Consider the following 14,176-nt stretch of genomic DNA (forward strand, 5'->3'; position numbering starts at 1 on the left):
CAAATGTAATTTTCTGTTTTTCTCCATTACGAACAGGGGAAAGCAAAGATGCATCTGAAAAATCCTTTCAGAACTCTATCCTGAAGTCCTTAGGTGAAGTTCTAACATACATTTCAAAGGACCAATTGTTGAACCACAAACTGCCAGCCAAGTTTGTTGCTGGCCAGAAAACAAACCTCCCAGATAACCTACAGACTTTGTTAAACACATTATCTCCATTGCTGCTATTCAGAGCTAGACCTGTACAAATCACTGTCTACCACATGCTATATAAGTAAGGAATCAACCAGCGATCTTTTCCTCTCTGTTTTTAAACTCTGTAGAATTTTGCATTTTGAAATGTGAGGAGACTAGTGAAATAGTTTTCCATTTGGAAAAACCACTAAGTGGTAATTTATGCACATGTAGTGAACTTTGATATACATATATTCAGTGTAAATACTGAGTAATTTTAGAACTGTTTTAATTTTAGCCTAATGTATTAACATAAAGGAAAAACTTTCGTTTTTAAGGAACATGCAAATGTAATTTGATTTTCTGACAGAATTGTGTATGTGCTTTAAGTATAGTATCAATATTACTACAATCCAGGGTTGCCTAAGTGTTTTCAGTCTAGCCCTGTGTTTTGAGATATTCATAGCTTTCCAAAACTTTTGTCTGTTGAGCTGAAATTTTCCTGGGTTGGTCTCTGCCTGAAGGTAAATTTTACTCAAGCGTTTGAGCCAAAACTCTTCAGACATTTGTGTATGAGGAAAGTGGGGAATAATTCTTCCTTATTCTCAAGATTCTTCTGAACTTTCTTTGGACAGCCCTAGTGCCTGAAATTTGGTACATATACTTGACTACCTTTCATGCAATTTATAAGGTACATATGACCTGAAACATAGGCTCCATAGCAGCTTATGCCTCTCATTTAGAGTGCCCTCAAAGGTCTGTAAAGGCTGATGATAGGCTTGTTCAGAAGTATAGATGTTAGGACTTCTGAGTCCTCCTAAAATAAAGATGAATAAAGGGAAAAACTGAGCAAGACTGTGTGCCTTCTGGCACCTGTAATTTAAGCAACCAGTTTTGGATGTGTGTCTTATAGACATTGCACTATTTTTAATAAATACATTGCCAACAGTTTAATGCTTTTCTTGATATACGACATAAATATTGTAGGCAGTAAAAATGAAAACTGGTTCTCTCAACTCCACAGGTTAATGCCCGAGTTGCCTAAATTTGATGATGAGGATCTCAAATCTTATGGTGATGAAGAAGAGGAATCAGCTTTGTACGTTTTCTTTCTGTTTTGACTTCAGTTCTGCATTTTTAAAGGGGATGGGGTGTTGCATGTCATGGGGTCAAGAGGGACTTTTAATCCGATATACAGCATTGCAAAAAGGAGCAGTTAGTTCAGTATTACCACTTGCCTAGGTGGTAAGAATGGATTGCGCTTTCTATTGTGTTTATCCAGCAGGAGCACACTGTGAGTTCTGCCCAAATATAAGTTAAAGCAATTCAAATAAAGGCCAGAGTCCTCCGTTCAGATCCCCATGGTAGCATTCAATCGCTATATTCTGCTCTTCCTACAAGAAGTTAATTGGAGGTCTGTCTATTTAAGGGGAGAGGAGTATTAAAATGTAATACTGCTGTGCGGACTGAGAAGAGTATTTCACTGTAAGAAGAGAGCTTCTTTTGATATATTTACATGTTTGGTACCAAGAGGATGCTGAGCAGACTGTAAAAAATAAAACCATTTTGTGTTCTAAGAAAGTTTTATTTTGTATATTTCATCACTATGCCAAATATATAATGCCTTATCATTCTGTAGGTCACCACCTGCAGCTCTTATGTCTGTTCTTGCCACTCAAGAACTCTTTCTAGAAAACATCCTAGAATGCATTCCAGTTGGAGAGTATGCAGTTGTTCAGCCGCTGAGCGAAGAGTTCTGCTTTATTTTAGGATATCTTCTCACATGGAAATTAATACTAACTTTCTTCAAGGCAGCTTCTTCTCAAGTATGTATTTAATTAATGTTTTTTCTCCCAGTGGGTTTTCTTTACATTCCTATCTGGCCAGGGTCCATTTACACCTGGCCCTGAAGTTTCCTCGTAATATTTTTCTTCCTTTTAAGTATTCAGTGGTTTCAGGCCTTCAGCTAATGCAGAATTAATGGTATTCTTTTTCGAACCCATCAACACTGAATACACTGATAGAACTCCCCTTTCCCTAGTGCTGAGCATTTCTTACACAGCACTAGTACTCTGCCATTAAGCTAGTAGTGGAATTCATGTGTTTGGCATGGCAATGCAGAGAGCTGCTATTACACCGAGTAGTAAATATAATGCTTTAAGAATTTTATTAAAATATATAATTTGTAAGCACTTTTTAAGCAGCCTCATTGGCTTTTTATTAATATTCTATTTATCCACCTGCAAAATGCTTACTTTACAATATTTAGAAATCTTCCTCAACAGGAAGCAAGACATCATCACTGTAGAACCTGTATATTAATGTTCGTGTAAGGAGAACAATCTTGCTGCAAGAGATACCTAATTTGAATTCAAACTATTGTTTGTAAATAGGAAGTATTTGGTGCATTTAATTAAATAGACAGCTGTAGTTAACCTTACTAGTTAACCACCAGAAGATCTTGTGATTCAATCAGTAAACAATACTTGAGGGATGTGGAACAGATTTTTTAAGGTAATGTGATAGTTCACAGTACAAGGCATATTGCGTACATTGTCATTCTTACAATTGATCTACTCTATGCATCAGTGACTCCTAATTTTAAATTTAGTATCATGTTACAAAGTATCTAAATCCCATTGAAGGAGTTGTCCAAAATAATGTAATTTATTACTGTTAAAGAGTGATAGAAACGTTATGACATTATATATCACATATACCAAAGTGAACCATTTGGATTCCTGTTCCATTTGTGGAGTTCACATTTGTAGGTATAGATGTAATGGAAATGAATTCTGTGTTAACAGCTCATTGGAAACAAAGCTAAAACAACATTCTAAATTTAGATTTTTCCTTTTCTCTTAGCTCATCTATTCAAGCACAAGATTGTTCTCTACAGTATGTTCTTGAGCTCTTGGTCTAGTCTAATTCAATAGCCTGAACCATGAGGCTTCCATCAGTTCACTTAAAAGATAGTAATAGATTTTGGTGTCAGAATGCTTTTCCAGATAAGCCTATATGTTGGACTGCCCTGACCAGTTTATCTCCATGCTTAATGTTTACATGTAGATGTCTGTCTGTCCTAGGTATTTATATAATCCTCATCATCATTAGTAGATGAGCATCTCACCATCTTTAATGTATTTACCCTTCCAACACCCCTGTTAGGTAGGGAAGTACTACCATTTCAAGATAGGAAACTGAGTTACAGACAGGCTTAAGTGGAGACAGGAAGTCTGTGGTGGAGCAAAGAATTGAATCAGAGTCTCCCAGGTCCTAGGCTAATGCCCTAATTGCTGAACCAAACTTCCTCTCTACATGGACACGTTCATATCAGAACGAGCTGCTTTTTATTAGGACTCATACATACTTTATTTTTCCCTGCACCAGCTGCGGGCTTTATATTCACAGTACCTTCGAAGAACTAAGAATCTGAATAAACTGCTTTATCACCTGTTCAGGCTTATGCCAGAAAACCCTGCCTTTTCAGGGCCAGCTACTGAAGTCCCAGATAAGGACACAAAAACTTTCTTTACAGAAGAACTTCATTTAGGTGTCAAAGGTTAGTAAAAATGTAGATGATATTTGTTCACTCGGAGTAACTTCAGCCTTAATAAGGTTAAAATATGCTTCTTAGTGAAATAAAATGATAAATCCTAGAGAAACATTTCCCTTCCTTAGTCTCATCACTGAGTTATTTCCAGAAAAAGCTGTGATGGGAAATCCTTAATACCAATTTATCTCTGAAAAGAATAGTGCCCTGTGTCTGCACACGTTCAGGGTTTAGATCAGGGGTTCTCAAACTGGGGGTCGGGACCCCTCAGGGGGTCGTGAGGTTATTACACGGGGGGGGGGGGGCACGAGCTGTCAGCTCCACCCCAAGCTCCGCTTCGCCTCCAGCATTTATAATAGTGTTACATATTAAAAAAGTGTGTTTTTAATGTATAAGGGGGGGCGGTCACACTCAGAGACTTGCTGTGTAAAAGGGGTCATCAATACAAAAGTTTGAGAACCACTGGTTTAGATGGTGCAAGAAAGGGAAAATATTTAAGCCTACAATGTGTTAAGTCTGCATGCAGATTTCTTGCTTCGTTTCTTAAATGGACACTTTCAGGTAGCTTAAGCCAACTTTTAGATTGTCTATTTAAAAATATATATGAAGTTAATAAACATTTCTTCAAAATACTTAATTCATATTTGCATTCACATATTTGCAAATACAAATGTTGCAGCATAGTGCTAATGCATGAGAAACAGAGTGTTAAATTGTCTAGAGACAGAAGTTAAGTAGATTAGTTAATTTTCATTGTTCTACCAGAAAAGTGCAAAAAGCAAGTTAAACTTGAACATTATTTTTCCAATAATCTAAAGTGATATTGGTAACAGAGGCAAGGAAATACAGTTTCAAAATTAAAATGTTTGTTTTGATTTCATCATTTTCATATTACTATATAACATAACCAAAATAAAATGAAAAGTTGTTTAGAAAGGAAATTGAAACGTTTCATTTTAAAAACAACCAAATGGAACGAACACTTGGACGTTGTTGGAACGATTTTCCCCTTTTTTGGTAAAATTTCAGCAAAACAAACACAACTTGGCAGAACATTTCAGTTTAGACACAGCTGCTTTCTCTAAGGGAAAATGGTTCCGTTTAAGTTTTTCTAACCAGCTCTAAATCTGAATGTTCGTAAGAAGGATAGCATTTATGGACAAGAGGGTTTGGGAATTGTTGGTATGCTTTCCACTGCTGGCAACAGGCTCTATCTTGTAATCAAATTATTAAAATAATGCTCCTATAGGAATGGGGCAGAAACAGTGCTTTGTCACCTATATGATATTTGACAAAATGTTTTTGATTTTTTCCCCCCAAGATACAACAATACTGTCATCTCAGATTCCACACTTGGCTTGCTCGGTGTATCATATGACATTGAAGGACTTGCCAGCCATGGTTAGGCTTTGGTGGAATAGCTGTGAGAAACGTGTCTTCAATGTTGTAGATAAATTTACAAGCAAATATGTCAGCAATGTACTTTCTTTACAAGAAATATCTTCTGTGCAGACTAGCACCCAGTTATTTAATGGCATGACGGTTAGTAAGGCCTTTATCTTCTCAAAAAGTTGTTTGTGAATTGTCTTGTAAAAACTGAATTATAAACTTTTCAATGTTTCTAAACCAGGCATTAAATACAATAAGGTGTTTTAAGTGCCATCTAAGTAAAGATCATTGAGATAATATCAATGGAATAGAACTATCAAAGGATAGTGGTCTCTTGCAGTTGTGACTGGAGCGAAATCCTGACCCTGTAGAAGTCAACAGTTCTGCCCTTGACTTCAGTGGAGCCAGGATTTTACCCTAGATCTTTATCAAAATGCTGTAATGGTCAAAGCAGAGATGTTGCTTTTTCAGAACCTGACTGATCCTCTAAAAATAAATAAACCAACTTTATTTCTATTATTGTAAATGTTTGATAGCATAATTTAATTTGTTACTGGTTTAGTAGGATGACATTTGTTCGTTATAGAATTGCTGACTTCCTGTACATGGAATAGTGTAGACAATCTTGGTGCATGTACTTCAGTCAGAGAGGTTATCCATATCAGTGCTCTTTTCTGCAAGACCACTAGCAATATGGTACCTTCTGGCTAGTGTAATTTTTTTTAAGTTTATCCATGATTGTCAGTCATCTTTCAATCTGATTGGCTGGTACCAGTTCTATTTAGTTGGCATGACAAAGGTTGGCATTTTTCTTTAATGAAAAGATTTGTCAGTCACTTGTTTTCCTGGTCCAAGTATATGCAGTAAATTATGGATGTTTCATGTAATAGAAAAAGCCTTGAGAAAGTGTATGTTTAACATAAAGTGAGATCTCGCCAGTTTTTTGAATGTGTCTGTTTTTCTGTAGGTAAAAGCTCGGTCTGCTACTCGGGAAGTGATTGCTACCTATTCAGTTGATGATATATTTATTGAACTGATAATACAGCTTCCGCCAAATTACCCACTGGGCTCAATAACAGTTGAGAGCGGAAAGAGGGTTGGTGTGGCTGTTCAGCAGTGGCGCAATTGGATGCTACAGTTAAGCACATACCTCACTCACCAGGTGAAGTTTTAGGCAAAACCCTTGGTTTTGACAACTTAGGACATACAAACAGTGACACAAAAATGGTAGAACAATCTTAGCAATATAGTGTTGACTGAAATATAACACCAGGGTCTACATCTGTGGATGATGAACCATTACAGTCTCAAAACTTCCCCTAACATGAGACCCTCTAAAATTGGGTGGGTTGGTTGGTAATTATGGATGTCACTCTACACTTGTGATGATAAGAAACTAACAAAACGATTAATGCAGATAGTTTTATAAATGCTCTTAAATGCACATTGTCCGCTACAAGTTCTGTAGAGAGGAACATGTCTGGAAGCCGACGGATACGTTCTAGGATACTGTCCATTGTAGTTGAAATACATGGCTTTATCTGATTATGTACATTAAAATTGTACGTTTCATCCCTTTAGCACACCTTTCATACATAGCATGTCATCTTTGATTAATTTTTCAGGATAGGGTCCAAGTCCCCCTATGTATGTATACAACACCTCATACAATGGAGCCCCGGTCCTGCTTGGGGCTTCTGGGAGTTACTAGAATAGAAATAAGAGATGTTCTAAAATGTTAACACATCACTGATTGCTGTTGTGACTCTTTCCCTCTGTTAGAATGGAAGTATTATGGAAGGCTTGGCTTTGTGGAAAAATAACGTGGATAAACGGTTTGAGGGCATTGAAGATTGCATGATCTGTTTTTCAGTCATTCATGGTTCCAATTATTCTCTTCCCAAAAAAGCCTGTAGAACATGCAAGAAAAAATTCCATTCAGCCTGTTTGGTAAGTACCCAGAGTTGGTCTTGTGTACATGTTTGTATTTTGCCTAAATTTAAAATCTGGTTCAAATTGCAGTATGTAAACTATATTAAAGCTGACAAAATAGTAATCATGAGTATATCAGAAAAGGTTGATGTCTGTATTGCCATACAAAAGAAAAGTACTGCTTCTCTAACCATATAATTCCAAGAGAGTTCTCACTTGTGGATCCTATCTTCTTAAAATGACACCAGACAACAGAGAGAATCCTGGAGGGTATCTTTCAGAAACTAATGTTGTGTTTTATGTTTGTATTTCAGATGACTTTGCTTCTGTTAGGGGAAGTTACTTATGCATGGTTTATTGGACAAATAACTTTTACTAGACTATTTAGTATTTGGTAGCTATCTTCACTGGCAAATTATGTCACTATATCTGATAAAACCTTACACCTGTCAAACAAAACTGAATGAAAGTGTTCTAATGTAAAGCTCTTTTAAAATTCATCATATGTTCACATTTTATATGTTTCTGTTTTTCTTTCAGTACAAATGGTTCACATCTAGCAACAAATCCACCTGCCCACTTTGTCGAGAGACCTTTTTTTGAAATACAGTGCTCTTCCTCTTCAATAAAATGAACAATGTAGTAAATGAAGAGGAGGCACTGGTCCTGTCAAGAACTGTACATTGAAGGAAGTCAGCTTACTTTTGGGAAATAATATCAGAAATATCTTAAATTGTTTGACTAAAGGGATGATCCATGTTGATCTCTGGACTGTTGTTGTAAAGGTTCTGAAAGACTTTGATATAAAAGAAAATATATGTAAGAATAGTTTATTTTAATTTGTATATTTTTTAAAATGTTAAAGTATTCTAAAAAGTCAGAGGTGATTTCAATAGTTATGTTTTCACCGAAGTACTGTTCAACAATAACTCAGTCAATTAAACCTACCTAAGTACAATCCAACACACTGTTACACACTTAAGCAGGATGGCGTTTCTAATTTACAGGTGCATTTAGTGTAGGTGGCATGAAGATCTGAATTTCTGGAACCATTAAATTTGCATTTATAAATGCTTCTCATATTTGAATTATTAGCTGCAGCTGCTATTGCATTAAAGTTAATTTAAAGCATGTGATAAAACATCAGTGGTAATTTAATGTTAAATCCTGATCTGAAATACAAGGTAATCTAAAGTATTTATAAACTGAACGTTAATAGTATAACCCCATTTTTTAATTTCTAAGATTGAAAAGTTCAGCAGGTAAAGTCAGAGAGAGAAGTTAAAGAAGAGGAAGGATACCAACCAGCTGTTGTGCTCTCATTAGTGCTGCTTTCTTGATCTACAGTTGGTGAAAACCTTAACATTTTAATGAAACTTTATGCTCCACTGACATTCTCCAGTGATCATAGGGATTTAGCTTAATAACTGAATTTAGTGTTTGTTGCAATTTAAAATTGTTTCACTAGTAACTTCCATTCATATAAGTTCATTTTCCAGAGAAACATGTTCAGAACATATAGCCCATTTTTACTTTGAAGCTATGTTATTTCATGTGTTAAATATGTGGATCCATAAAGTCACACAGTGCAAGGGGAGAAATAGGCCTATTATGTCAATGTTTCGAAGCCTGTGGGATTGTCCTGTTTTTCTTTGTCTTTTGGCCAATGGATTTTCTGGAAAAAAAACAAACCCTAAATTTTAAGTGACTCGTGCTTTAGGTATCCAGTTAGACCAGGAGTGGGCAAACTTTTTGGCCCGAGGGCCACATCGGGGTTGTGCAACTGTATGGAGGGCCAGGTAGGGAAGCCCCTGCCTCCCCAAACAGCCTAGCCCCTTCCCCCTATCCACCCCCTCCCACTTCCTGCCCCCCTCAGAACCCCTGACCTATCCAATGCCCCCCCCCCCGCTCCTTGACCCCTAACCGTCCCCCAGGATCCCACCCCTTATCCAACCCCCCCGCTCCCTGTCCCCTGACTGTCATGACCCCTAACCACCCTCCAGAATCCCACCCCCTATCCAACTTCCACTGCTCCCCATCCCCTGACTACTCCTCACCACAAACCTCCACCCCATCCAACCGCTCCCTGTCCCCTGGCTGCCCCCAGGGATCTCCTGCTCTCCACCCCCTTACCATGCCCACCATGCTGCCCAGCAGGCTATAGCACTGGCAGCGCAGCACGCAGAGGCTGCAAGGGAGGAGGGGCGAGGGGCTAGGCTCCCCGGCCGGGAGCTCAGGGGCCAGGCAGGACGGTCCCAAGGGCTGTAGTTTGCCCACCTTTGAGTTAGACAGATCTTTGAAAGGGGCCTGATTTTCAGAAGGTGAGTGCTCAACCTTGTCTCAAAACCAGGCCCTTTCAAGGTGGGCACCCAGAATCACTTGTAGCTTTTGAAAAGACACGCTGACATGTATTGTAGATACAATAGATCAGTAGTGCCAGCACGAAGCTGCTTGTGGAGAACTTCTGCATTTTGATGATCTTTTATTAAAGAAAGCAAAAGGTGGTATTTTAACATCCATCTCTGAAAAAACATATTAAAGGGAAACAATTAGTTTCCATAATTTTGATACTTTAACAGAAATGCTTCTCATGTTTTTATAGTAATTTTATTAAATATTAATCATTAGTCTACATGATTGTTTACTGCAGATTAGGAGACAATTTCTGCTGGATTAATGAAACAGCTGGACACCTTTATTAGTTAGTAGCCCAGATCTTGTGAATTGCACCTACCACAGAAAGCTTTAAATGGCTCGCAAGTCGGTTCTGTTCCGTATCCTGTAGTCCAGACTTCAGTAGTGGGAAGCAATGCCTTTCTTCTATAAAGTATCTGGATGTGGCACCTCTTTTGCTAGCCAGTGCCTGCCCTTTGGTGATCCACAACTGTTTAATCTCTTACACTAACAATTTTTGAAAGAGGATTAACCTTAAAACATTGGCAGAATAACTGTAGAGCAGAATATGAAATGTAGGGTCTTGATCTTCAAGTCACTGCTACCTCTAAGGGTGAAATCCTGGCCCCACTGAACTCAATGGCAAAACTCATTGGCTTCAGTGGGGCAGGATTTCGCCCCAATTTATACTAGTTGCCTACATACTGTGTGCTCTGCTATGTTTTACTACAAATACTTGAGTCACAAAATATAGATGAGTAACATCGACTGTCCTAGTTATAACAACATCTAGCCGTTCTAATCCCATTTTATAAATATCTCAAGGACTGAGAACAGTCTGTTTAGCTGGACCCTTGTAGAATTTTCTAATTTTAAATGCATTTAAATGTAGCTCAGCGTCAGTCACCATTGAGACATATGGGATATTCCCTTCGTGCCTGCATTTTATGGGGATGGTAACACAGCTGCTGCTGCCCACAGCCCCTTTGGCTTGCTGCCTAATCTTCTGCCTCCATGGCAGCAGTTCAGTGGTAGTTGACTTTACTCCCAACCATTTCTTTGCCAACTTTAATTTTAATGATTTTGTGGACAGTAGTGACAACGTTTACTCATCCTTCTTCATCCCTCTGCATCAGGTGTATTGTGATGTCAGCCAGCTGGAATCGCCACTGCAGGCCTCCCTCTCACCTAAAAACTATGACAGAAGTGACCTATAAATAGGGCCCTATCAAATTCACTGCCATGAAAAACACGTCACAGACCATGAAATCTGTATAGTGTAGGGTAAAGGCACACAAAACACCAGATTTCACGGGCTCCTGACCAGCAGCCACCGCCCCTCTCCAGCTGCTCAGCCTTAGAGGCAGGGCCACCGCCAGCAGCAGCAGGGAAGTAAAAGTAGCACCAACACACTCCCCCCTACAATAACCTTGCAACCCTTCCACAACTCCTTTTTGGGTCAGGACCTCTACTTTTACAACACTGTGAAATTTCAGATTTAAATAGCTGAAATCATGAAATTTATGATTTTTAAAGTCCTATGACCTTGAAATTGACCAAAATGGACCATGAATTTGCTGGGGCCCTACCTATAAACACTAAGCCACATCAAAGCAGTGTTCTATAGGTGATGCAGCATTTATAGGCTCTTCAGAGGGTGAATTATGCCCTGCCTGTTCACAGCTAGCCCACCCTTGCAGTGCCACAGTAAGCCCACAGAAAAGAAGTATTTGTGGCACCTTCGAGACTAACAAATTTATTTGAGCATAAACTTTTGTGAGCTACAGCTCACTTCAGCAGACAGTAAGGTTAAGTCACCACCTTGGCCCAGAGAGCTGAAACTCCAATAAAGGAAAATTGGGAAGAGGTGATAGAACATATTAGGGAGAGAATCCAAAGATAAAGCAATTCACCAACTGGCCAGCTGTTCTCAGGGTAGACATGAGCCAGAAGAAAAGAAGTGAGTCCTACTCTCCCTGGCTAATGCAGCAGGGCTTCTACCTAGCTTCCCTTCTCCCCAGTATGAATCGGGACTGCCACAATGAGACCCCATCTAATGAGCAGTGGGATTGGGATTGAGGGGGAGAACAGGGAGACATAGCTAGAGGGCTGAAGGCACTAAATAGCTGCAAGTTCCCACTGCCTTTGTTGGGTAGCAATTCCTGCAAAGCAGACGCATAGGGCCAAAAGGGTAAGAAAAAATGTAAAAAATTTATCCAGGTATTCATCCTCTGACTCCACTATCTCTACTGCGGAAAGAGAGCTCTCGGATTCAGGCTCGGAGAAGGGCTCAGGAAAAAAAGCAGCAAAGGTTTCCAACCCCCAATAAGTTTAACACCACATGCAGAAAGGTTGCATCTGCCATCCAGAGCCAGATCTGGAACAAGCACAAGTCTAAGGACAAATATCTTCTTTCCATATCACTGCCTGAGACAGCCATTTTGATCATTAATTTTGGGGGAAGACTTTCTCTCTCTCATTCTACTATCTTATCCCTTCCTTTCTTACCCAATAACTTCCATTCTGGTAGTAGCGTCTCCCATAATTATACCCCTTCCGGATGGCTTTGTAGCAAAGGAACAAAATTAAATTTTATCTAGTTTGTTAGCTAGTTAGCCTACTGCACATATGTTTACTGGCTGGCATTGAAGCGGTTGTTACTCATCGTTCTATGAGTTTTTATAAACATTTGAAATAAAAGGTCTGGTGCAAGCTGGAGAAGGGAGCATGATCAGTAAAACCAGCATTATAGCACTGAACTGCAGGTAGGAGAGGAATAGCCCATACTTCTTAGAATTGTGGGAGACTCCGCTAGCAGAAAGGAAATTATTGACTAGAAAACTTCCTATTCTTAAATATATAAGTAGAGCCCTTTGTTTTTGGTTTTTATTTTATTTAATTTTTCCTGGGAATTTATTAGTGTTTGTTACCACAAGAACAAAAACAGTTGAAAATCAGTCCAAAAAAACATTAATAATTTTTCTCGGTAAATAATGGGGCTTATTGTGGTGGACAGAAAGACAGGGGAAAAAATATTCAGTAGATTAATGCTTTGAATTCCGTTCATCAGCATGGTTTATTGCAGAACTAAAAGAACTCAAAACACAATGCCACCTGTGAGTTTAAGAAAACAAAACTTTTCATTTGAATAAACAGTTTACTGTTGTAGACTTAGAACTATTAGCGTATAAATATCTACATTTAATTATTGGGCCACACCATTTGCAGCGCATACACTCAACTTCATCCTTTTCTCCTGTTTTTGTTTTTTTAAAACTTTCGAATACTTTCTTGTGTTCTGAAACATATTCTGATACAGATTTTCATTTTCGTCCCATTTTAGTGTGTCGAATCTTTAAACCGTTATCTGCTAACAGCTTGAAATGTGTATATGGTGGGCGTGAGATTCAACAGTATGTTCAGATGCACACCCACTTCAGAGCGCACGTGCATGCCTGTTTGTTTACTGTGTGTATCTTCTTGACTAATACGTAGCCTTACTTCAACGGGCAGCTTTGCATATACACACAGCCTAATCATAGAATTCTATGATTCTATGATGTGTGTGTGTGTATATATATATATATTATATGCAAATTAGAGAATTGGGCCAAAAGAAATCTGATGAGGTTCAACAAGGACAAGTGCAGAGTCCTGTGCTTAGGACGGAAAAATCCCATGCACCGCTACAGACTAGGTACCAACTGGCTAAGCAGCAGTTCTGCAGAAAAGGACTTTGGGGTTACAATGGACGAGAAGCTGGATATGAGTCAACATTTGCCCTTGTTGCCAAGAAGGCCAATGGCATTTTGGGGTGTATAAGAAGAAGCATTGCCAACAGATCGAGAGACGTGATCATTCCCCTCTATTCAGCACTGGTGAGGCCTCATCTGGAGGCCAACTGTGTCCAGTTTTGGGCCCCACACTACAAGAAGGATGTGGAAAAATTGGAAAGTCCAGCAGAGGGCAACAAAAATGATTAGGGGACTGGAACACATGACTTATGAGGAGAGGCTGAGGGAACTGGGATTGTTTAGTCTGCAGAAGAGAAGAATGAGGGGGGATTTGATAGCTGCTTTCAACTACCTGAAATGGGGTTCCAAAGAGGGTGGATCTAGACTGTTCTCAGTGGTGGCAGATGACAGAACAAGAAGTAATGGTCTCAAGTTGCAGTGGGGGAGGTTTAGGTTGGATATTAGGAAAAACTTTTTCACTAGGAGAGTAGTGAAGCACTGGAATGGGTTACCTACGGAGGTGGTGGAATCTCCTTCCTTTGAGGTTTTTAAGGTCAGGCTTCACAAAGCCCTGGCTGGGATGATTTAGTTGGGGATTGGTCCTGCTTTGAGCAGGGGGGTGAACTAGATGACCACCTGAGGTCCCTTCTAACCCTGATATTCTATTCAGACTAATGTATTATCATAATACATATATCTCATGCAATGTATTGTATTTTCCAATAAAACAAGTTATTTTTTATATATTTGAATGATACAAAAGTAGGGTGAAAATCAGAAAAAAAAATGAATAATACTTCTTGTAAAACCCAGGAATTTTTCAGTAAAAACCGGTTTAATCTGAAAACAAAGGGGCTTAAATATAGGGAGATAATCAGACCATACAAGTCTCCAGCCCATACATTTTATGGTGCATTAGTATAGGAATGGTATCATACCATAGTCATATATGGACCTGCTTCACAAAGAACTGTCACTGGTTAGTTTTCTAGGCTCTACT

At 38.8% G+C, this 14,176-nt stretch overlaps 1 protein-coding gene across 1 annotated transcript in view; it reads left to right on the forward strand.

Annotated features, from left to right (window-relative positions):
* The window catches only part of LTN1 (listerin E3 ubiquitin protein ligase 1), a 41,371-nt gene extending 32,484 nt beyond the window's left edge, over positions 1-8,887 (forward strand). Inside the window, exons 23-30 of the mRNA XM_084635791.1 lie at positions 37-274; positions 1,199-1,273; positions 1,814-2,000; positions 3,565-3,736; positions 5,049-5,269; positions 6,084-6,278; positions 6,899-7,066; positions 7,589-8,887. Coding sequence (XP_084491917.1) covers positions 37-274; positions 1,199-1,273; positions 1,814-2,000; positions 3,565-3,736; positions 5,049-5,269; positions 6,084-6,278; positions 6,899-7,066; positions 7,589-7,651 — 1,319 coding nt within the window. The 3' untranslated portion in view covers positions 7,652-8,887. The remainder of the gene's footprint in view (positions 1-36; positions 275-1,198; positions 1,274-1,813; positions 2,001-3,564; positions 3,737-5,048; positions 5,270-6,083; positions 6,279-6,898; positions 7,067-7,588) is intronic.
* Positions 8,888-14,176: the final 5,289 nt, after the last annotated feature.

This window comes from Lepidochelys olivacea (assembly GCF_965140295.1).
Source record: "Lepidochelys olivacea isolate rLepOli2 genome assembly, chromosome: 1".
Taxonomy (NCBI): domain Eukaryota; kingdom Metazoa; phylum Chordata; order Testudines; family Cheloniidae; genus Lepidochelys; species Lepidochelys olivacea.